At 38.1% G+C, this 25,844-nt stretch overlaps 1 protein-coding gene across 2 annotated transcripts; it reads left to right on the top strand.

Annotated features, from left to right (window-relative positions):
- The first annotated feature begins 1,028 nt into the window (after positions 1 to 1,028).
- Positions 1,029 to 25,337, top strand: LOC144031157 (guanine nucleotide-binding protein G(q) subunit alpha-like). Of its 2 annotated transcripts, none has more exons than XM_077537967.1 (7): positions 1,029 to 1,980; positions 10,372 to 10,556; positions 10,969 to 11,123; positions 13,096 to 13,224; positions 18,695 to 18,824; positions 18,923 to 19,076; positions 19,830 to 25,337. In XM_077537967.1, exons 1-7 carry the CDS (start codon positions 1,845 to 1,847, stop codon positions 20,018 to 20,020), a joined length of 1,080 nt encoding a protein of 359 aa, XP_077394093.1. In that variant the 5' UTR covers positions 1,029 to 1,844; the 3' UTR covers positions 20,021 to 25,337. The 2 variants fall into 2 exon arrangements, with proteins under 2 accessions (XP_077394093.1, XP_077394092.1); XM_077537966.1 differs by lacking the exon at positions 13,096 to 13,224 and adding an exon at positions 16,065 to 16,193 and having other exon boundaries at positions 1,031 to 1,980.
- Positions 25,338 to 25,844: the final 507 nt, after the last annotated feature.

Raw genomic sequence — 25,844 nt, 5'->3', positions numbered from 1 at the left:
CTTGCACCGCGCTTTGCATGAGGCTGACATGTTTCGCCGCCATCTTTCTTTTACGGATACCCGAAGAAGAACTTTGCGAATTTAATTGGTGGTAGGCTTGTGAAGCGTGGTATTTCTGAGGTACAACAGTGCGTGTGCTTCGAACTTAGGTTGTTGCATTCTATTAGTTCACCACTAGGGATGTAACGATATCCAAACCTCACAATATTATCAAGATATGAAGCTCACGATATGATAATTATCACGATATTGTGGGGAGGTTGCCGATATTTAAAAAAGGTCACGATATTGTAAAAAAAAAAAAGAGCTCATACTAAATAAATAAGCACAATATTATGCTTTTGTACATAACAGCAATGTTATGTTTTATTATTATTATGTTATTATTGTGCTTTGTTGTTATGCACGCACACATTAAGTTCCTCCACATATTGACTTGCTTCACAGGCATATTACGTTCCCCTTCATCTAACAATTAGTGTAGATTTTAAACATAGAAGGGGCAAAACATCCCAAATGAAAATTAAATTGCAGTAAAAAAACAAAACTAGCCACCAGAGGGTGCTAGAACTGCACAAATGGAAATCAACCTGACTTTTTTTTTTTAAAGAGATGTGTTGCATTTAAATATTGTGAACATGACGACGACAATACTGTGGCAGTTTTAATGTCACAATATCTCGCTAATCATTACATCCCTATTCACCACTAGATCTTTTTCTCTATAGTAAGCATCTATGGAGAGGAAATGGCTCAATGTCCATAAAATCCAAAGTATTGGGGTGATCGTTCTGATATTTTGTTTTGTGAAGGTTGAAATTAGCACAAGTAGAGATGTCTACAATACATACATGCATCTGCCCTGTATGTCAGATGGCCAATTCAGCACTGAACTGGAACAAAATTCTGCATATTTTAAGAGTGGGGCAAATAAATTACATTTTGTCTCACTCTAATTTACACAACATAAGCATTTTATGAGTTTTCACTGTGGAAATATGTGCGTTTGCATTGGTTCCACCCACAACCCTCCTCCTGTCACTCCAGCTTCTCCTCCTCCCTGTTATGCATCAGGTTGGCGGACACACTCACTGCCCACCTTGTTCCAGCAGCGGAGACCCCTCGTTTCGGGCTCCATTTTAAACGAAAAAAAAAAAAAAAAAAGAGGGGCTGAAAACAACCTGCATGCCGCATTCTAGCGTCAAAATGGACCGCATTGGGGCGACGGGCGCCGCTATCGCTACATCATAAAGGCGGAACCCCTCCAAGCCCCTGAGGTCCTCAATCACCGCAGGCCGTCTTGTCTGTCTTTTTTAGCCGAGAAAAGGGAGGCGTCGCCGGCGGGGCTATAACATCGAGTAGCGGCGGTGCCGTCTGTTCGTTCGGCGTTTTACCCGGGCGTTAGCCTGCTAGCATCGGCTCCAGATTTGTCGGCTGTTGGATGTACGCGATACCGCCACTGTCTTCCCGGAGATAGAATTGACATTTTTTTCCCCCACACAAGAAACAGGCGAGTTGCGCATCTGGTGGAGGAGCCTCCCGCCCTCCTCCTCCTCGTCCTCTGCCGAGTCCCTACCGGAGAAGACCGGGGACAACTTGGCAGCGAGGCCCCGAGCTACGCTTCCCCTCCCCCTTCTCCTCCTTTCCCTCGCCCGGTCCGGTCCCGACAAGACCACCACCACCAAGCGACCCTCCCCCTAACCCCAAGTCCACGCGTGGACCGCATCTGATTTATTTATTTTTTTTCCCGCTGCGGGTGGTGGTGGTGGCGGCGGCGGTGTTGGGAAGAAGAGGCCGAACGTTTTTCGTGGTCCGAGCGGGGCTGGCCAAACACAGCGGAGGGGATGACTCTGGAGTCCATGATGGCTTGTTGCCTGAGCGAGGAGGCGAAGGAGTCGAAGCGAATCAATGCCGAAATTGACAAGCAACTTCGCCGAGACAAGCGAGATTCCAGGCGGGAGCTGAAATTACTTCTTCTCGGTGAGTGCCGTGTCGTTAATCGCTGTCATGTTGTTGTTATTGTTATCATTGCTGTTGTTATTATTATTATTATCATTATTAAATGTTTTTAAATAGAAAACTTACCTCTTTCCTTGGGGCCTTCTTCCCAATGCTAGCAAACGTGCTAGCTGGGAGCCAGGAGAGTGTACTGTTATTTCTCCCCCAACAAATGCATGTTTAAGGTTTGAAATGGATAGGTGGTTAAAAAAAATAAAAACCGCCCCCGAAATAGACCTTGTGCAGGAGGACAATGTGGATACTTGTTATTTATGGGAGTGCATGTTATGACTGGGCAGCTCCATTTCCATGTCGAAGTTGCTCAATAAAAGCATCTGGCACCAACAGGCCACCACATGCTAGTTGATGTTATGGACTGCTAGCCCCCGCAGCTAACCATTTGCCTCTGTGGTTTAGTCATCAGATGGGACAGTTAAGCTCCTGCTCTCCAGGTTCCTCCTCCTTCAATGATCTCATTTATTTTTAAACACAACGACAAGCACGTTGGACAAATGATTAGAAAATCTGCCTCGCAGTTGTGAGGTTCATGGTTCGAATCTCTCCTGTCAAAGTACTCTTCCTTGTCTCATATTCCAAAAGCATACGTTAGGTTAATTAATGATTCCAAATTGATCGTGTCATGTCAATAGTTCTGTGATTGACTGACGTCTAGTACTCGAATTGAAAGAAGCTCCAGCTCACCTAGCTGCCACCATAATGATGATGAGCAAAATGGATGGGTTGTTTTGGGAGCTACTCACCTTCAAGTCTCCTCTTTACCAGGTAGAACACATGCTCTGTAGAGTACTAGAGTTTAAGTCTGGAGGTTGATTTATGAATAGGTTTGGCATCTTAAGAACACGGCGAATGCTAACCAAAAAAAATTGTGAAAAAAAAAAAAACAGTGTACAGTGTTCCCTCACTTTACACTGGTGACACGCTCCAAGCCCCCAGCAAATAGGTGAATTTACGCAAAGTAGAGGTTGACTGTTTTATTTGTTATTTATTTTATTTTTGGGGGATTTACTGTCCGCCTCTATTTAAGGCACTAAATTTGAAAAAAAAAAAAAAATGGAGAGGGAGAGAGAGAGAACAATAATAATAATAATAATAATAATACCAAAAACCGATATCGATTCCCAGGGGTACTGAGTATTGGAACAGTACCGGTTCAAATGTGAAAAGATACCCATCCCTAAATAATACACTGACAAAACTACAAAGAAGTTTATCAGGGCCGAGAAGCGGAATGTTTTAGATGGCTTTAAGTCCGTCTGCAGACTTAAACCCTACAGAGTATGCATTGTAGTTGAAGAGGAAGCAACTAGCTGGAAAACATGTAGCAATGTTTTGGACCGTCATTCTTTTGTTTTCGTGGTTTACTCAAGCTCAGTGGACACCACGCGAAGAGGGGCGAAGGGTAAGGGAGCTTAGCCACTATTTTTTTATTTTATTTTTTTAAATAAATGAAAATCACTGCCAGGGTTGCTGCTGCAATGTGCCCACAATTTGGCTGCCGGCGGTCACCATATCAGGTCATACAGGCAGCTTCCTGCTTGCACACACCACTGGTTTGCCTGTACTTGGTCAAAACAACACACACACACACACACAAAAAAAAGTTTTAAGCTCAAAGCTTTGGTCTGGCCTACAAAAACAGCTCCAGGACGCTCAAGTCTGTAGTCTTTCTTGCTTAACGTCTCATGTTAGTCGACCAGCTCTGATCTGTACTGTCTTGCTTGTATTGGTGATTGGTATTGATGAAGTCGTTTTCTGTCCTTTTTCGAGAAAGAGCCAGCAGCAGAGAGGATCAGGGGTTAGCTTCAAGATGTTTAGCGATGACCTTCCCGTCTGGTGCCAAGCCGTCTTTTTCTTGATCATATATGGCAATAAGGATAGACTCTGCTCCTCTGTGTGTGTGTGTGTGCGTGTGGGGGTGTGTGTGCGTGCGTGTGAGCTAAGGTGTAGGTAACACTATTATATAGAGAGCGTTAGCAGGGCTTGAAATTCTTACTGTTGAAATGAATCCAGTAATCAAGTAATTGATTATTAAATTAATCGACAATTCTTTTGTGCAAATCCTCTGATTTCAGCATATCAACAGTAATTGTTCTCTTATTTCTGTAGTCATAAATGGAAAAACAAAAGACTGATTATCGTATGTGTTTAATTAAATTAAGACATTTGCAAATGTCTGTTTTTACTTAGGAAAACAATGACCAAATTAGTAACATAGTACAACATCAAGCACCCTTTTTTTTAAATCACTATGCGACTACAAAATATGAAATAAACACCAGTCACTGGTTAATAAACAGAAACCAGGGTGGAAACGTGCTTTTGTAATACATTTTAATGCAAAATTAAAATGAATCAGATCAAATAATTGATAGATTAATCGATTCTAAAAATATTTGATAGTGACAGCACTACTTGACACACCACGGAAAGGAGACAACCCTGCCAGATTTGAATGACTGAAAAAGAAAACTCACCAAAAAGATAAAACAAGGCATCAAAATTCTAAAAAAAATTAAATAAAATAAAATAAAAAATAAGCTGTTGTCTCCACTCTGAAAAGTGTGGGCGTGTCTACTGAATGCACTGAAACCACGGCCAGCTCAACTGTAAATCACATACAACAACTATGAGCTAAAAAAGGATGCTTTTTCTAAAATTCCAAAAAATTCTTTCAAAACACTGTTATACGTTGATATAACATTTGCATGGAAAACAGGGACTGCATCCTGCCAAAAAAAAAAAAAAATCATAAATTACCATTTTCTGACATTTAACGGACCAATTGAATTGTGATTAATTGATGTCAATTTGAAATACCGAATGTTTTTGAATAAAGGCATGGAAATTAGGGTCCAGCCATTACAGATTTTTTTTTTTTAAATTTTTACACCGATGCTGATTTGTGGCAGAAAAAAATACAGATGAATCGGCCAATTAATTGGGAAAAAAAATACAGTATAATACATAAAACCACTATTGGGGGTCAAATACATAAACGGGGGCATGGCTGTTTCTCTGGAGGTGGGATTGAGGCACCGTGGGCGAGTGTCCCACATACTGTTGTTGATGTCCCGTGGCAGGAAGTGGGAGACGTAGCCTTGCCAGTTTCTTCAGGGTGCCGTATTCATCATGCTTAGCTAACTATGACCAGCTGCCACGCTTGTTGTATGCACCCCCCCCCCCCCCCCCAAAAAAAATCGTCATTTCCGCTAGTGTTTCTTGATCTTTTTTGTCTCACCTTCCATTTAGAATGTCAGGATTGTAACCCAGCATTTAGGAAACCAACAATTATTTCGTTACCTCGGGCTGCAACTGTTTTTTGCCAAGCAAGTGGCAAGTCGTAAAATCAGCGGGAGCCGAGTCACATGACTCAGACTTGAGCGCCCCACCTCTGCCAGTTTGTAGGATGCGAACACGGGAGGAGCTCATATCAGTGCAACGCCACAAAATGTTGGATGATAGGGTTACAAATATTTTAAATTATTGTTTAAAAAAAAAAATTCTAAAATATTGGGGAAAAAATTATGCTTTGCCTTAGGGCTGTGCAATTAATCGAAATTCAATTACAATTTCAATTATTACACTCCACAATTACAAAATCAGCATAATCGTAAAAAAAAGATTATTAATAGTAATTTTTGAGTTTAAATTTATACACTTGCCCCTTTTTTAAATGTTAAAAATAACTATTTAATAAATTTTGTCTCACTTGCATAATTAGTGTTTCAAATAATTTTATTTGTCTTAATACTTTTTTGTTTTGTTTTAAACATCTTTTTGCCAACATAAATAAATAAATAAGTAAATAAATATTTTTATAAATTATGTTTGGTCCAAAAAGAATTTACATAATTATATTTTTCTTACTTTTTAATTGGTCTTAATATTTTTTAAATGGTTAAAAGTTTTCTAGTTCTGTACCAAAAATTAAATAATCGTTTGAACAATCGTGATTTTAATTATTGCCAAAGTAATCGTGATTATTGTTATTTTTTTTCTAGAATCGAGCAGCCCTACTTTGCCTTATGAAAAAGTAGGGATGTAACGATTTCCAAACATCACGATACGATATCATGATGTGAAGGTCATGATACGGTAATGATAATTATTACGGTATTTTGTGGGGTGGTTGGCGATGCAAAGGCAATAATTATTGTAAAAAAATGAGCTTATACTAAAAAAAAAAAGTTTTTGTTAATTACAGCAATGAAAAATATACAAATATATATACTGAGGGACTAATGCAAGCACACATTGAGTTCCTCCACATATTGACTCAGTTCACAAGCATATTACGTTTTCCTTCATTGACCACCATTAACGTTTTTAAACATAGAAGGGCCAAAACATGCCTTGTGAAAATGAAACTGCACTAAAAAACTAGCCACCACAGGGTGCTAGAACTGCACAAATGGAAATCAACCTGACTTTTTTTTTTTTTTTTTTTTTAAACGGGTGTGCTGCTTTTAATATCGCGACATGACGACGACAATGATATATTGTGGCAGTTTTAATATCGCAATATCACGATATTGCCTTTATCGTTACATCCCTATGAAAAAGTCTGCTTTGCTTAATGCTATCAAACAATGATAAGCTTCAATGAGCGTTGATTAATACCCCAGAGAGGAAAATTCTGCAGTGGGTCTGGCGAGGCCATGCAAAGGGCTGTGTGCCGGCCAGGGAGCCGTCGGGAAAGTAGTGAAAGAGGGACAGTTCCGGTGGAAGCAGTGTTAAGCGAGATCTTGTGACGTGGGGTCACGAGAAGTCAATCAGACTTGAAGTTGGCGACATGAAGCGGCCTTCGTTAACCACCAGGACGTGAGCGCCCGCTCGCCACTGTTTTGCTAGTCTTAAAGGGATACTCAACTCATTGAGCCATTTTCAGCAGTACAAAGTTCAGATTTTGTCATGTCATATGTGCAATTAACAGTAACACCTTTTTAAAAACACATTTTCCACTTGAAGATGACATCACCGGTGCTGAGGAAATAGGTAACGACCAATCACGGCTCACCTGTTTTCTGGGTTTGGTCAGCAAACTGAGCCGTGGTTGGGTGAGTTGAGTCGACGATTAATTATAGACAAAATATTATCTTCTTGCTGTTGAAAATGGCTCAATGAGTCAAGTATCCCTTTAAATAATTCCTGAGGGTTTTTTACTGTGAAACATTTGTGTCTGAAAATGTAGGGAAAAAAAATAATAATGTTGAGCCTTGGAGACTGAAAATGCTCACATTTAACTCATTTGCTCCCAATAACATGTAAATACGTTTTTGTTTTGTTTTTTAATGTTTTAAGTGTCCCAAAGACATATTTATACATTCTTTTGTTTTTTTGTGTGTTTTTTTTTATGCTAGACCATACAGAAGGCTTTGATACAGCCTCTCAACTGCAAACAACGGTTGCAGGTGGCAGCAGAGCAAAGGAGATTAGCTCTCTTCTAATGCTAATTGCTGCAAAACGGAAACAGATAGAAACATACTTTTTTTTTGCCTGGTGAAAGAAGAGACTTTAATCTTTCTTTTGGTAAGTCCCATGCTTTTATAGCAATTGAACACAATATTCTGTGGGCCTTGCAAAATCAGTCAAAATCCAGTAAAACTGCCGGGAGTGAACCGGATTGTTTCTGTGAAAATGGCTGGGAGTGAATGAGTTAAGAGTCTGAAAGTAGGGCTGGTCAATTATGAAGAAAATATTAAAGGGATACTTCACTTATTTAGCCATTTTTGGAAGTCAAACATTATTATTTTGCCTATAATAAATTTGATATTTTTCATTATTTTTCACGTACAATTAGTACCTTTAAAAACACATTTTGCAACTTGCTGTCGACTGAAAATGACATCACAAGGGCTCAGGTAACCAATCACAGCTCAGTTTGTGAATGTCACTAAACCTCGAAAACAGGTGAGCTGTGATTGGTTACCTGAGCCCTTGTGATGTAATTTTCAGTCGGGAGCAAGTTGCAAAATGTGTTTTTAAAGGTACTAATTGTACGTGAAAAAATAATGAAAGTAGCAAATTAATCATAGACAAAATATTAACTTTTTATTGCTATAATGGGCTAAATAAGTGAATTATCCCTTTAATCATGGTTATTTTGGTAATAATTGAAATCCCGTTTATTTTTTTGGGGTACAAAACAAGAAAATGCTTAAACATAATATTAACTTAAGACAAAATTCTTTAATTCCTTTTCGATGAAGCAAAATGTATTAAATTAGTTATTGTAAAATTTTAAAAAGGTACAAATGTATATGAATTATTTGGGTTTTTTTTAACCACTATGCTGATTTTGTAATTGTGGAGTGTTATTAGAGAAATTGTAATTGAATTTTGATTAATTGCATAGCCACATCTGAAAGTGCAAGTTTTTAGAAACTGATTGTGGGGAAAAAAAAATAGTATCATTATCATTTTCGAAGTACATTTAAAACATTAAAGTAAACTCTCGTTGACTTGTCAATTGCAGTTAGAGAACTGACCTTGCAATTTTTTTTCTGTAGATTTTAAAGAGATACTTGACTCATTGAGCCATTTTCAGCAGTAAAAAAAATATATATATATTTTGTCAATAATTAATGTGGTAACTTCAATATTTTTCATGTACAATTAATACCTTTAAAAAGTATTTTTTTTCTACTTGCTGTCGACTGATGATGACATCACCTGTGCTGAGGAAGTAGGTAATGACCAATCATGGCTCAGTTTGCTGACGAAACCCAGAAAACAGGTGAGCTATGATTGGCCGTTAGCTACTTCCTCACCACAGGTAATGTCATCATCAGTTGACAGCAAGTAGAAACATGACTTTTTAAAGGTATTCATTGAACATGGAAAAAATAATGAAGTTATCAAATTCATTCTGGACAAAATATTAACTTTTCACTGCTGAAAATTGTTCATTGAGTCAAGTGTCCCTTAACTAAAGCTACAGTGGACCACTTGTTTTGATTATTAATACAATTCAAAAGTTGTACAAAAGCCAAAGCAATATTGCCCATAGGAAATGATGCCAATCCATATACTGTACTGCAAATATATATATTTTTTTTTTTTTCATGGATAAGCATTTAAGATGAGTTTGAAATTTATATTATATCATATTTTTATATCATCATTTGGGTTAATGTGGTGTTCATGGGCAATTATCGGTATAAACATTTGGCTCACTTCACAAATGAAAGAGCAAATGAATCAAGATGTTCCATCCTGCATCATTTTAATTGGTAACCACCTGAAACTGACCTCAGACCAGCTTGCTGAAAAAGCCCAAACGTCGGCCCCTTCGAAGTCTCAGAGTAAGCGTCTGCTCGGAAAGAGAGGAGAGCAGAGGGGTGGATAAGAGAAGAGGAAAAGAAAAAAAAACTACGGGAATGACAAAAAAAAAAAAAAAAAAAGAAACAAGGGAGACAGTAAGAGGGGTTGCCATGGTGACAGAAATATGGCTGCTCTTCAAAAACCTTGAATGTAGGTGGTGCTGAGATGAGTGTGTTTTGCAGATATTATGCATGTGCTGGATTCCTTTTCCATTCACTCGGTAACGGTGCGATGCCATCATGGCCCGAGGATGGGGTCTCCAAAAAAAATAAATTAAAAGGCTTTGACGCAGGGGTTCTGGTTTGTAAATCGTCTGTTTTTTTTTGTTTTTTTTTAACTCTTGGTGACGTCTTTTATATCCTCCGTCAGGCTCACAATGAGGGGTGCCAAGACCCCCGCTGTCACTCGTCGGCGCAGGCAGTTCAGCGTTGAAGTTGGAATGTAGGCCAGATTAATTAACGTCATTAAATTAGCGCGTCCTCCTCCTCCTTCTCCTCCTTAGAAATCATTCTAGTGTGCTCACTTTTCAAGCAGCTAAACAAAAAAACAAAAAAACAAAAAAAAAAGATAAGTCAATTGTGAGCGGTTGCAACCAATTAAATCAATAATATTGGGAATCTCAAAGAGCCTTTTCCTAATGAAACGAACACTGGTTTAACAAATGGCACAATTGTTTTCATTCATAATTAATTCGATACTTTTCACGTACAATTACTACTTTTAAAAAAACAATTTTGCCACTTGTTAACTGAAAATGACTGTTCAGGTAATGACCAATCACAGCTCACCTGCTTTCTAGGTTAGGTCATGTGACATTCACAAGCTGAGCTGTGATTGGGTACCTGAGTCCTGAGCACATTGTGATGCCATTGCAAAATGTGTTTTTAAAGGTACCGAATTGTACATGGAAAAATAATGAAATTATCAAATTTATTATAGACAAAATATTAACAGTTGACTGCCAAAAATGGCTAAATAAGTAGAGTATCCCTACTCAAAGCTCTACTGCTATGTGTCCTTCCATCCCAGGCACGGGAGAAAGCGGCAAGAGCACCTTCATCAAGCAGATGCGGATCATCCACGGCGCCGGTTACTCTGACGAGGACAAGAGAGGCTTCATCCGCCTGGTTTACCAAAACATCTTCACCTCCATGCAGGCAATGATCCGGGCCACAGAGAACCTCAAGATCCCTTACAAATACGAACAGAATCGGGTAAGAACCGTGACCCCACCCTCCCAACACAGTTGTTTTAATGATAGAGCAACACCAGTTCTTAATTCTATCCCCCCCCTAGAGAACCTCTAATTGAGGACTGATTATCACCTCCTGGGATACATGGTGTAGTCCACAGGACAGAAAAGTTTGTTAACCACATTTATGGCAATTGTTTTTTTTGTTTTTTTCTTCGACGAGTTGTCATAATGGTTACCATAGGTATGGCATAGTAAAGGGACTTGCTCATCAGTACAACAGACTCACTGCCATTCACAAAATATTGACATGTATGCGCATTTCCATTGTCAGGAAGAAAATGTTCAAGTTCCATTTATGTTGTCAAAAGACCAAACTGAAACAGCTCACAGACAATCTCTCTCGTCCGTGTTATCTTACTTGGTCTGCGTAGTCTAACGCCATGCTGGTGAAAGAAGTGGACATTGAAAAGATCAACGGCTTTGACCAGCCTTACATCGCGGCCATCAAATGCTTGTGGTCCGACCCGGGGATCCAGGAGGCCTACGATCGCCGCCGAGAGTACCAGCTCTCCGACTCCACTAAATAGTACGTGACCGCCAGACTGCCCGGTTGTGTTGCTGTTAAACCAGAGGAAGACATTTTATATGGATTTGTGTGGATTGACAACAATGTACAAAATGGATGAGGTATTTTGTTAGCTCAGTAGTTTGCTTCATTTATGAAATGGTGTACCGTATTTCTGCAAATACTGTAGCGTGGCATCTATTTGTATTTTGTATTTTTTATTTTTTTTTGTTACAACAAAATGACCAAGAAAACCATGAAACTCTGCCGAATCATAAAACGTGAGGCAAACAACTTTGTCAGAGTCTACAGGAATGCTAATGGTAATGCTAACGTGATAAGACTCTCACACTTGAAATTAACGGCGCAACAGTTTAGTCTACCAACATTAAAGACGGATTATGCACATAATCAAGTCGTGCAATGTAATGTCAAGTAATGTAATGCAAGTCATTTTCACTCACTTTGCACATGAATAAGCAATTTACTTTGTAAATGGGCCCATCTTAACTAAATTAAGCTAATTTTCATCTGCAGTCCCTTTTGAGCAGATGTAAGAGCCAGCCTAAAATAAATGATTAAAATCACACATCAATTTAGAACTATACAATAATATTAAATATTAGTGTATTAATATTACTTTAATCCAGTAGTAACAGAGTTCAAATGTACTCAAGTAGCGTTTGTCGTTCTTGGTCGGGAAGTTGCAAAATCAGGAGAAAAACAACTTGATTATCTTTGTATATTCTCGGACTAAGTAAACGAAGGTGTCTGAACTGAGGCAAAAATAATAATAATAATAATAATAATAATAATAATAATAACCTTTTCTTATTATTTCCTGATGGGGTAAAGGGAGGCATCTAGTTGTGGGAGCAAACCGCCGGTCACAATTGTGATCGATGTGGGGAAAAATTTGGGATTTAATGGTTTAATTTGTTTCAAGCGGATTTTGTGTACCTGGCAAAAATAAAAAATTAGGAATATGCGGCGATTACTCTATTTGAGGAAATACGGCTGTTTTTTGTTGTTGTTGTTGTTGTTGTTGTTTGTTTGTTTAATTATCTTTTACAAGATTTTGCTAGTTTTTGTTTTTTCACACGAGACAGATACAATGCCAGGCTAAGTGGTGCACTTTCTAGTGCTACCTGGCTGTAGACGTGATGCATTAGAGATGCTTGCAGGTTGTGCAAAACAGTGTTTCCCAACCATTATTGAGCTAAGACGCATTCTACTTGTAGTATTTTACTTCATCAAAATCTCGCAGCACACCACCCCACCCCACCAAAAAAAATCACAAAAAGTATCTACTCAAATAATCAACTTACTCACAAATTGAGTTTCTCTGTGTGAAATCTTTGTTGCATGAACGGCAACAGCATTGAAATGAGACTATTAACTCATTCACTCCCAAAAACGTATTTATACGTTTTTTAGGTTTTTGTATGCTAGAGTTTTTGTATGAAGGCTTTAATGCAGTTTCTGACCTGAAGCGGGTGGTTAAAGCGATGGTACTTATTACAATAAGAAAAAAAACAAAAAACAAACAAAAATAAAAACGGCCAGCAGGTGGCAGCAAAGTATAAGAGATCAACCAGGTCCATGTTGCAACAAGCTCTTTTTCCCCAGTATTTTCAACAGGTTTGTGAATAATGATGACACTTAGCTAATTGTAATGCTAATTGCTACAAAACATAAAAACAGATAAAAAAAATATACGGTACTTTTTTTTTTTTTCCCTGATGAAAGAAGAGACACTTTTTTTTTTTTTTTTTGGTAGGTTCCATGTTTTGATAGCAATAGAACATGAAAATGGCTGGGAGTGAATGAGTTAAGATAATACATTTTAAATGAAGTGAAATTGGGTCATTTCCCGGATCACACCTGATGATCACAGTACATTAACATTTCACCGTATAGTGGTTGGGACTCACTGGTAGCGAGAACAAGAGGATTGTGATGCCATACATGTTTGCCATATGTATATCTCCAGTTACCTTAGCGATTTAGATCGTGTGACTGCCGACGGCTACGTCCCCACCCAGCAGGACGTGCTCAGGGTCCGTGTTCCCACCACGGGTATTATAGAGTACCCCTTTGATCTGGAGAATGTCATCTTCAGGTACCCCTGACGTGAAAGCCAGGACTACAGCGTAACCGCCAACGCCGGCACAAATCCGCTGATGGATGGAAGCTAAACACTTTGTCATGGCCACAATTGGAAAAACTCCAGATGGCACAAATCCTGCCTTGAAGAGAACCAGAGGGCCAAAAGTTGTTTAGCCTGACCAGACATCAGTGATTTGTGTTGAGGTTCAGGCCCGGCAGGACCGAAACCAAAGGCCGCTTGAGACAAGCGACCACCATATGTGATGAAGAGGGCTTGCAACTGTGTCAAAAGTCAAAGATCCTTCAGGAAGCTGTAGAAGTGGGCTTCCTGTCATCCTTGACCTGACAGTTGTCCAAACCTTCTTTATCGGCCTACAAGTGCTGACATTCCTCTTACTGTTGTCATTGATACCACCATCACTGATTTCGCAAATTTAAATGAGCTGAAGATGGTCAACTAAAGTGGGGTACACACAATGATTTTTTTTTCCCGAATTATTATTTTTTTATGACCGCAAAAAAACATTTTCTTATTGCTTTTAACTCTTTGACTGCCAAAAACGTTTACTAATGATGAGTAAAATCAAGATGTATGCTGCCATAAATGTTAAATTACGTCAACTAAATTTTTTTTTTATTTTTTTTTATTTTTTTTTTGTAAATCAAAGGGAAGTGCAACTTCTCAGTGCAGCGCTGCCTGGTCAATGGGTTGTAGAATCAAAAACACAAACTAACTATGACCATCAGATGGCAGCATTGTATCTCTTTTCAATGGGGTCCCAGTGTATGGAATTCCAATGATACATGACGGACTCTGATGAAATCTGATGAACTAAAACGTTTTCAATGATGACGAGAATGATCAAAGCCTCTGTCACATTAAATCTAATTCACAGAGCATCACTAAACAAAAAATATTAGTGTCAAAGTCACTGTTGTGGAGAAAATGTATCTTTTTACAAAAAGCTTGTTTTCTCTTTTATCTTTTCAATTTTCGCTGTGTCACTAAAATTACCTATTTTTAAGTGGTGATTACTAAAGAACGGAATAAGGTAGAAACATACTCTATTTTTCTAATGAAATCATGGAATGCAATCTTTCAATTGGTACCCACGTTGTATATGTCGTAAAAGCACGCAATATTCTGTTTGCCTTTAAAGATAAGTTAAAATGCTCGAAATTGGCTGGCACTATGGTTTTTTTTGTTTTTGTTTTTGTTTTGATAATGTGTGGCAGCAAAAGAGTTAAATGATGTGGCGTATAGACCCTTTTAGCTGACATCACTGCTTAGCTCCCTCTCCGCCTCCCGGGGGACAAGCCCCCCAATAACAAATGAATGGAGAGAGCTTGATTTTCAGCAAGCGTTTTTGTTAAAAGGTGGGAAATATGTCAAGTGTCACAAAAAAACGTCCCGAGTAGGACACTACATTACTGCAACTCATTGAAACCAGCTGTTTGGGAGCCTCTAGCTACAAAAAATCAAGTTTGTTGGAGGGTGAAGTGGAAGCTTAAAGTATGTTGTTTTTGGTTGAAACAGTACGTCGATCCCTAGTTTCATGGTGAATGACAATTTACACTGTAAATTGTCATTCATTAAATCATTTGTGTCGGAATGTACTCGTCTTGCTGTATATGGAAGTCTTCAAGCTATCTTATCTTGCTAGCTGCTAACAACCAGACCGCACGTTTACGGCACATTCCTCAAGGAATTAAGTGTGCAAGGGGCACAGTTAAACGTGACACTATAAGGATCTATAATGTGATCACCAGAGCACACGTCGCACATGCATTACATACTGTAAACATTTCTGTCATAGTACCAAGACTAACCTGAAAGAGGCAGCAGAGTGCCACAGGGCATCCACAATGCTGGAAAATACACCAAGTAGTCATAGAAGAAGCTAGGCTAACAGTTAGCTCATTTGGTAACAAAATTTAGATTGCAAAGTCTTCTTCCAGTCATTTGTTTTTTATTGAATGACTTGTGAATACACCAACGCAGTCTGCTGCGAGTTTGCTGATTGACTATAGTTTGTTTCATGTCACAATATGGAGTCAGTGGCTTACCCCAACTCAGCGCTGACTACACACATTTGTGATCGGAATTATTGAAAAGGGTTAGCAGTTAAGATTGGCAGCCCTGAGGAAAAACTATTAGCAAACCTCACAGGATAATCACTCAGGCAAAGACACACAATTTACGACGGCCACGCCTCGGTCGCCATTTTGTCCCCAGTCTTTATTCTTAGCTAGTGCTAGCTGTGTTTGTGTTAGTATCATTGGCTTTTTCCACCCTCTTTTTTTCACATTAAGTCCCTAAAGAAGAAAGCTGGGTCTTCTATTGATGTTTTTAATGTATTGTAGTTTTTTTCATACATGATGTAAATTTCGACTTTTAACAGTGAAATCTGACTTTCGGGTTACTTAGCCAGCGTAGAAACGGAACTCGTTAGGACTATCTATATTCACGATAATCTTTTGTTAGACATCATACAAATGTGCCTTTTCTGACTTTGATGGCAAAGGAGGGAAATGCTCAAATTTGGCTACATTGTATTTGTGTACCCCACTTTACTTGGATACTCAAGTTTGATGCTGTCAAAGTTCATATCTTTGAAATATGTCATGGGAACAGTGTTGGTGGAGCAGTGACACTTTTTTTTTTTTTTTTTTTTGTGTCTGAGTGTTGGCCTTTTTTCTGCGAAGCTTCCTCGACGGGATCAAGCCACACTTCCACACTTGGCAGCGGGTTGCTCTAATTGCCTGTCACGCTTTATGTAACTGTTTGCTGTCTTTCTTTTGTGTGTATGTGTCTGTCTGTCTTTTCTTCTCTTGCCCGGCTTGCCTTTGTAGCTATCTTTCCGATCTGGATCGCATTGCAGATCCCAGCTATCTTCCCACTCAGCAGGATGTGCTCAGGGTGCGCATTCCCACCACGGGCATCATAGAGTACCCGTTCGACTTGCAGAGCATCATTTTCAGGTAGAAAGATGCTTCGGCAGGCCCATGTTCATTTTTTTTTTTTTTTTTTTTTTTTTTTTTTTACTGACACCATTAACTCATTTCCCGACAAACCGTGTCTTAATATAACCCGACCCCCTCCCACACACACACACATCCTTTTATCCTCTGCTGTCTACGACTGAACAATAATCGAAAGTCCTACTTTCTGGTGCCCGATCATCGTAAATGGGTCACCTCCTCATCGCCTCTTTTCCTTTATGGCTGGCATAAGAAACCAGGTCGTCCACTCCACATTGGAGCGATGCGCTATTTTTGGGCAGTGGGTCCTGCAGGGCCTGTAATGGCCCCATATCTCAGCGGACCGCATTGGATCGGGCCAACACCAGAGGGCAGCCGTGTGTTGTCATCTTCAGCACAGACTGTGCGTCTCTTAGATCTACAGCTTTGCACCTGTGCATCTGTTTGCATAATTAGTCGCTCAATTTGGTGTCGTTTGTATTGCCACTTGACAAGGGCGCGTAATAGGTGTGAAGGATTCAAGTGAATGACTTCTCAAATGAAGACTTAATGAATCTGGGACCTGAAACTCCCCAATGATTGACAGGTGACCTCATCAAGGAGAACAGCTCTGGAAAGCTGAAACCTCTTGAGGATGTGCACATCTATTAATCAGTGTTTCAAATCAGCGAGCTGCTCGTGAATGGCTCTGCCGGAGATGAGAGATGTGAAGTACACCCGACTGTCCAAAAATGACTTCAAATAAAACGTGATTCCTTAGATGAAATGGACAGTTATAAGTGATTGGGGGTTACAACAAGTAGTCAGGTGCCCTTTAAAGGGACTTTTTGAGCAATGATACTCTATAACGCGGTAAAATCAATATGTACTAACTACATGCGGCGTAAACCTTTTAGATACTCTTCGCAAGACAACAGCCATAGTCATGAAACCTGATTTGATCTTTTGCCAGTTAGTCTCGGATCAGTCGGTGACAGTGTTCTCACCCGACTAAAAACAGACTAGTTTGATTAAAACGGACTTTAGCGTGCTGGTATGAAAGCAGTGGCTGATTGTTGTCTACGTAATATTTATTAGGAGATGTCCTGCTACGAAAGGGACTCATCATCACCCTATTTTCCTTCTTCAAGAGGATTCTCCATGTGGCGTTTTTATATGGGAAAAATACATTCAGGCTCACCTTCTGAAAACTCACCTTTGGACATTACACTTTGCAAGAAGTGGGTAACAGATGAATGCCTATCATGAAAACCTTGACTTTAGCGAACTGAGCGGCATCCATTTTCAACTTACACACTGCTTTCTTCAAATTACGATGCTTTGGTGGTGGCATGCATGACTCGCTCACATGGGATCACTCACATGGCACTTAACTCCCCTAAGATCTCTGCTTCATCTGCTTCTAAAAGTTTTGAATCCATCATGAATTCAGAAAGTTTTGTCATGATAACCAAAAAAAATTGCCTTCTTATCCGTGTCATGTTTCTGGATGAATGGCACCCAACACACACGTCATCCTGTTTTGATGGATTGAAAACCTGTTGAAACAACAAAACCCTTCTTGAAGCTGTTTCGGAACATATTAGACAATGATCGGTGAACATTAGGGGTGTAATGGTACGTCAAAAATTGGTTGGTACCTTGGTTTTAACTAGGTAAGGGAAAAATGCAAATAAAAGGAGTGTATCAAATTATAAGACTTAATTTACGTTTTGTTTTGTTTTGTTTTTTCTTAAAAATCTTAGGGCATTATAGCTTATTGAGATTTTATTTTTTGTAACTACAAGTATCTTACACTAGTTTTAAGACACTGGTGGGTGTTTTTGTTAGACTTGTCTATGTTTACTTGTTTTAAGCCAGTCTTTTTTTTTTTTTTTTTTCTGTTCTATTGGCTGGTAATTTTGTTTAAATTAAAGATGAAGTCAAACATTTCTTGACGTATGTTATATGTGACCTCACTAGTCTAAAAATGACATTCTGATTAATACTACATTTGTGGAATATGAGTTATGCAGCAAAATCCAGCAATTTATAACCATCTCAGGGGGCGGCCATTTTGCCACTTGCTGTCAACTGAAGATGACATCACAGTTGCTCAGGGCTCAGGCGACCAATCACAGCTCACCGGTTTTCTGAAGCTGAGCTGTGATTGGTTGTTACCTGAGAACTGAGCAACTGTAATGTAATTTTCACTCGAAAACAAATAACAAAATGGCTGCCTTCTGATATTGATTTAAAAAAAAAACTGCTGGATTTTGCTGCTTAACTCATATTCCACTAATGCAATATTAACCAAAATACTGCATTTACTAGTGGGGCTGCATAGAACACATCGTCAATATTTTTGGGGCGGCTGACTTCCCCTTTAAGTTCTCTGTGCCCTAACACATACTTAATGTTACATACCGAAAATAACCCGAACCCGAACACACGTACCGTCACACCCCTATTGAACTTACATCGTATAATCACGTGAATACTCATTCTCGCGCACCCTGTAGGATGGTGGACGTGGGTGGTCAGCGGTCGGAGAGGAGGAAGTGGATCCACTGCTTTGAGAATGTCACTTCCATCATGTTCCTGGTGGCGCTGAGCGAGTACGACCAAGTCCTGGTGGAGTCCGACAACGAGGTCACACCCTTACAAACTTGTGTTTATTCGGATGTTGACAACACAGTGGTTGATCATAACTGAAAAAATATATATATTTGTTTTGTTTTGTCTATCAGAACCGCATGGAGGAGAGTAAAGCTCTGTTCAGGACTATCATTACCTACCCTTGGTTTCAAAACTCCTCCGTCATCCTCTTTCTCAACAAGAAGGACCTGTTAGAGGAGAAGATCTCCTACTCACATTTGGTGGACTACTTCCCAGAGTTTGATGGTAAGATAGTGAATTTGTCAACGATGGCTTGTTCAAAGATAACCTTGACAATAATACTGATGGTTCTCAAAAATTCAAAAAAACAATAATAAATAAAAACAAAAATGCTTTTTAAAAAACAAAAATGAACTGAATCTACTTGCATAATTATAGTGTTTCAAATAATTATTATATGTCTTAAATTTTACATTAAAGCATTTTCTTGTTTTGTACCAAAATCGTGATTTCAATTGATACCAAAAATAACTGATTATTTTTTTTATTCACAATCAAGTAGCTCTTTGCACAAGTAATAAACAAATACTGAAACTAACTAAAACTAAGCATTTTTTTAAATAACTACAACTAATAAAAATGAACAGAACCACCCTGAAAACTAATTCAAACTAACTAAATGTAAAAAAACAAATCTCAAAATTAAATAAAAACTAAAGTGAAAATTGCAAAACTATAACAACCTTGGTGTTTAGTAAGTTAACAACTCGTCTTTATGGTTCATTTGCCTTTAAGCCTAACTTGTCTAACTAAGCCTAACTAACGAACGCGCAAAACATTTATGTATAACAAATCGGATATTGTTTATTGTAATACGGATTAATTTAGTTTTTATATTTGTTAAAAAAAATACATGGGAAGAAGACCATGAGCATATAATCACATATTAAATCGCTGTATTGCGCATGAGAGTAAGAAATGGCAATTAGATAATTTTTTTTCATTCAACCTATACTGTCCATGTGTGCCGTCCTCCAGGTCCGCAGAGGGATGCGCAGGCGGCGCGCGAGTTCATCCTGAAAATGTTTGTGGACTTAAACCCCGACAGCGACAAGATCATCTACTCCCACTTCACGTGCGCCACGGACACTGAGAACATCCGCTTTGTGTTTGCCGCCGTCAAGGACACCATCCTACAGCTCAACCTCAAAGAGTACAACCTGGTGTGAGCCCACCTCGGCCCCCTTTCTCTCTCTCTCTCTCTCTTTCTCTCTCCTTTTTGCACAACCTCCTTTTTCGAGTGCGCTCGACTTTTAACGCAACACATACATACACACACTCGCGCACACACACGCTCCCTTTTTTTTTTTTTTTTTTCTTTTGTTTTTGTCCAGCACATTCAAGAATCCCCTGCAAAACAAAAACGACGACAAAAAGAAAGGAAAATAAAACGCCGACCCCTCTTCCTGGTTTTCTGGGCAGAAACCGCTGCCTCGATGGGCCCGGCACACCTGACCGACTGTGAGACGGTGACGGGAAGGGGACGCCGGGGGTCGAACACTACAAGGGGATTTGGTCTCCACCGCCACATCGATGAATGTACCCACCAGCGTGTGAGAAGTGCAATTGTGCAAAAAAAAAAGACAAATAAAAAAAGGCTAAAACAAGAAAACCTCTTAACAGTGTAAATATATTATCAGGGGTGTCAAAGTTGTAATTCAGGGGGCCCTTACAGGCTAATTTGATGTCAAGGAGGCCAGACCAGCAAATTCACATCATAAGTAATACGAGTATAAATAAGAACAACCCCAGATTTGCCATGAAAAATGTGTCCGATCCCAATAATTTTATATAAAGGCACAAAACTTATTTATTTGCAACTGAAAAAACATAATACTTCACTTTAAAGCGGATGTCAACCCAAAAGAATTCTTGACAATAATATGTTCTACTATTGTGTTGTTGAAATTTTTTATTATGATGGGATAAGTCCCTTGAGATCCAACATCTCGTTTACGGGGTTGTGTGTTAGTGGAATATGAGTGAAGCAGCAAAATCCAGCAGTTATCAGTATCAGAAGGTGGCCATTTTGCCACTTATTGTCGAGTGAAAATGACATCACTGTTGATCAGATAACAACCAATCACAGCTCAGCTTCAGAAAACCGGTGATCTGTGATTGGTTGTTGTCTGAGCCCTGCGCAACTGTGATGTCATCTTCAGTTGACAGCGAGTGGCAAAATGGTCGCCCCCGGGCTCCAGGTGGAGGAGTGGAACCGTCACTTTCCTTCGGTGCCAGTTGGCGTGGGTTCACATCTCCGCCTGGTAGACCATGTGTGGCTTACATGATGTGAGTGAGTGAGTGATTACACACAAAAAAAATGGCCGCCCCCTGAGATGGATAAAAACGGCTGAGTTTTGCTGCTTAACTCATATTCCACAAATGTAATATTAACCAGAATGTTATGTTTAGACTAGTGAGGTCACATGTAACATAATTATTGTTAGGAAATGCTTAAGGTTGACTTCTTCTTTAAAAATTAAATCAGCATTTGATGATCTGCACAGCTCTTTGGAACTAAAAAAAAACTACATATGTATATATATATATATACATATGTATATATATATATATATATATATATATATATATATATATATATATATATTGCACTTTAAAAGTGAAATCGTTTTTTGAGGATCTTGGAATTATTTTCTTGCCATTTTCTACAAGAGCATAATAATTCTCAAAATTTTCCCCAATGTCCTTTTGGTATTTTTTTCCACTAGTTTCAAATTGATCTTGAAGCCCTTAGCAGATGTTTGACACCCTTGGTATATGTAAAAGACATTTAAAACAAGCAGAACATGAGCAGGGAGAAAAAATGGGGCCCAATTCTGGTTGATTGCTGCTTGACCTTTTATGGTACTTTGTAAATTGTTCTTCCCCCTCAATGTAATTGGTTGCTACTACAATTTTGCAAATCACAGCCTCAAAGGAATAAGAACACTTTATTTTCAAAGATTTCCACCATGGCAACAAACTTAATTTGAGTTTTTGGACATTTTTGTGCATTATTATTATTATTATTATTATTTATAAATGTATAATTTATTTTTAAGTTGAATGCACAGCTTCCCTCCTGGATTCACAGGGACAATCGTGACTTGACCCCGCCCCAATTTCCCCCATGCGCCTTCTCACTCCATGCTGTTCGATCAGACACTTCCTAACGCTGTCGCTCACTCGTTATTATTATATATCAGGATGTGCTTCTGTTTACTTTTTGGTTTTGTTTTACTGTACAGTATAGTCACTTTGGTTTAAGAAGAAACAAACAAAAAAAAGAAACGATGGTTTGCTGTCGAGTGGCGAGGAGGGAAAAGGAGCGGGATGACAAACCTTCCTTTGACGTCTGCAAGTAAGTGTGTTGTTTGTGTATATTTGTAAATACATATACACAACAGCCGTGTACAAAAACGCTCTGTGGTACAACCGTCTTTGGCATAAAAATAACAGGAAAAACAACAAAAATGTTAGCATATTTTTTTTTCTCTCCTCTAAATAGTATTGATACTGTGATAATGGATTTTGTTGATTTATATTAAAGCAGACGTCACAGAGCCGAGTGGTCAATTAGCAGTATATATACATATATAATATGGTGACTATTTTAAGAGTTTTTTTTTTCTTTTTTATTTATCTAATTTATGGACCAGGTTTGAAGGTGTTGATAATTTCGACTGCTTTTCTTTTTTTTCTTCTTTTTTTTCCCCTTCAGTGTTTAATAAGGCTTTCTCTTTGTTTTTCCTCACAACGGAGCCCTACTTGAGTCTGAACTGCTGTTAAAAAGAAAAGAAAAACAAAACAAGCAATGTCTGGTATCACAAAGGATTTTTTTCAGTGTCGCTACTTTCTCATCGGGGACGATTTCCCTTTTGTTGTCATTCACCATTTTCTTTTCAGAAGCCCTCATGTTTTATTTTAAACAAAAAAAAGCAGCAAAAAGTGTGTTTCCTCTAGGTTTAGTGTACATATAGAGAAAGCACATTTCGAACAGTGTTTTGGGATGTTTGGCTCTGTATTTGTATTTATTTTCTTTACTGGTGCCATTGAAGTACTGATGGACTTTTTCAGTCTTCTTCAGGTGACTTATTATCCCTCATTTTTCATTAAGGGCTACCACAGCGGGGTTGTGGGGGAAGGTAGCACGTGCATAAACGGAGATGTTTAGTATGAGTAGATGCAGAATGTTAATGCAAACGATGTTTATTTCCAGCCCCCACACGTGAGTTTTTCAATTTTCTGGTCTTCTGCGGTGTTGGCCACGACTAGAACCTCATGCAGTATATTTATGTATTACCACCCCCCCCCAAAAAAAAAGAAAAGAAAAAAAAAGACTACAGCCACAATAAGTATTTGCATGTTAGCCAATTGCCAAGAAGCTGTGTAGGGTATAACACTTTAAAAAAAAAAAAAAAAAAAAAAAAAAAAAAGTGTTAAACGCATCAGAAAAGCTTTTGTGTGGTTAGCTAATGTTGGAAAAGTATCCAGATATTCAACTCACTGCTTCTCAAAAAAAAAAAAAATTTGTATAGATTAAAAAATGTGATAATTTTGGTTCATTTCAGCTTTCGCTTTCTTTATTTAGCCACTCATTTCAGTTTAAGGACTTGAACATGTTCCAGAGGTGGGCAAGCTGCGGTTCGTGGGCTGTATACAGCCCAGTGGAGCATTTCATGTGGCCCGCTGGGATTTTTTTTTTTCTTTAAACACTCAATTTTTTTTTTTTTTTTCTCAATGATTTTGTCTCTTGAAGGACTGGTGCCCCACCTCTGCCCTTTTAAATGTCATAATTTGGTGCAATTTTTAACAGTTAGAATAGGGTGTCTGTCTGTTTACTTCCTACTACTGTTTGCTCTTTAATGTTTTATTTAAACTGAATGGAACCAAAGGCTGCTGCACAGGTTGAAAACATCTTAAGAAATAATGATGGTGTCATTGGGGCAGAGGAAACCCCTGTTATATGGTAAAGTTTAAAACAAAAAAAATCGCAAAGATATATTTGCTCTATTAATTTCTTTTGCTTGGTATATTGTTAGCAGTATATAATGTTTGCACAGTAAACCATCACCAGAGTCCTCCTCATAGTTGCTCCGAGTCCTGCTGCGAAGAACAAAAAATTGGTAGTAATAATTGAAAAAGAAAAATTCTCACTGCTTATAAAAGCATAATTTCTAATGCATTTTACAACTCCAACATCTTGACATCAATTACTACGTTCCCGTTCTTCATGGGTTTGGCACCATCTTGTGGCATCTTAAGGTATTATAAAATACAAAAATCCACATCTGAAAGCAGTGCATAGATGTTTTGATTTTTTTTGTTGTTGTTTTTTTTTGTTCCTGACACTTTCTTGGGTCATCAAATAGGCCCCGCCCCTAGTCACAATGACCCAGCAAAATTATTGCGGTTCCTGAAACAGGAGGGTTTAAACAGATGCTCAAAATTGCCATTTTTTTCCCAGTTTTTTTTTTATTTTTGTAAACACTAAAAACATTGCCGGCTTCTGCTTGTGCCAATGTTAAGTAAGCAAAAGACATTATTTAACTGTTTATTGCGTGTGGAGTGAAGAAATTGACTGACAACCATTGTATATTTTTTTTTTTTTTTTTTTTTTGCTAGTTTGTGTTGCACAGTGGTGTACTATTTGGCACATTTTAAATTTATACAGTATATATTTACCATGTTATGAGCTGAAAAGAGGGACGGTGTTTGCATGACACTTCAGTTTTTCACTTTGTATGTTTAATTTCCTCACTAAAACAACTATATTATTTGTTGCCTTGACGCACTTGTTTCTCTGTAGACTCAACAATGACCAGATAACACTATTGTTTATATTTTATTTTTATTTTTTTTAGGACCACTTCCCATCCTCTGTTTCTGTCAGATGCTCAAATGCAGAGTGGTGTGTGATTGTTTTTTTTGGTAATCCAATGTGAGAGGAAAAAAAAATCTAATGTATGACACAGGCGTGCCAGGCTCTCTCTTAAAGTGCCAACACAGTACACACCACCGCCAACCTGAGATCCCTTCTACCCGAGTGCCCTACACCATTCTTTTTTTTTTTTTTTTTTTTTTTTTTTTTAACAATAAAACACCAGAGACTAAAAAGGATAGATGATTAAGTGGGTAAAGAATATATTCTATGAGAACATTTATAAAGGATAATCTGTTTGTTTGTTTTTTAATAAGAAGCTGTAATTATAATTATTGCATGTGCTGTTTTTTGCAAGCAAGGGGCTTTGGATGTATTGACTGAAGCCTTTTGGCTCCAGTTGGCCGGTTATCGATTTACATAACTCTTTGCCATATTTTTTAATGTCTTTTCATGTGTTTGTTTTGTTGTTGTTTTTCTCGACCACTGTTGCCTGATCCTCATTCGAACATGACGTATGATCATTATTGCCGCCTTCTAAAGAAACATAATGACAAGGTTATCTGTTTTAAACATTGAAATAAATTTGTTCCTATACTTGCTGATCACAAGTGTGGCTGTTTTTTTTTATGTATTTTTTTTAATACATCATAACAAAATTCCAAGATACTGTGTTAATGACAAATAGGCATGAGTAATTGCATGATTTCAAAAGGCATTTATTTCTGTTCTAAATGTACTATATATATATATATATATATATATATATATATATATATATATATATATACTAGAGCTGTCAAACGCTAAAAAAATTTAATCAGATTAATCACATCGTAGAATTTTGATTAATCATGATTAATCACTGACTTAAAAAAGCTTTTTTTTTTCAAACATTTTTGCCTGCTGCACATGCTGATCCTGCTTTTTTCTAATCAATTAATTATTTGCATAATTTAAAATGCATAATTTAAAATGGGAAAAAATGACCTACGGCATATGTAAACATTTATTAACTTTATTACTTTAATGCATGTAGTTATGTTTATTGCTCAAACTCCAACAGCTACCTTTAATGTAAACATCCACTGTCGGCTAAAAAGGATCATCTG

Source organism: Festucalex cinctus, chromosome 12, assembly GCF_051991245.1.
Source record: "Festucalex cinctus isolate MCC-2025b chromosome 12, RoL_Fcin_1.0, whole genome shotgun sequence".
Lineage (NCBI taxonomy): Eukaryota > Metazoa > Chordata > Actinopteri > Syngnathiformes > Syngnathidae > Festucalex > Festucalex cinctus.
This window is presented reverse-complemented; position numbering and strand designations above follow the sequence as displayed.

Coding starts and splice junctions, on each gene's coding strand:
- LOC144031157 (XM_077537967.1), top strand. CDS start 1,845: ATGACTCTGGAGTCCATGATGGCTTGTTGCCTGAGCGAGGAGGCGAAG. Junction 1,981..10,371: donor GCTGAAATTACTTCTTCTCG/GTGAGTGCCGTG, acceptor CTTCCATCCCAG/GCACGGGAGAAAGCGGCAAG. Junction 13,225..18,694: donor CTGGAGAATGTCATCTTCAG/GTACCCCTGACG, acceptor CGCACCCTGTAG/GATGGTGGACGTGGGTGGTC.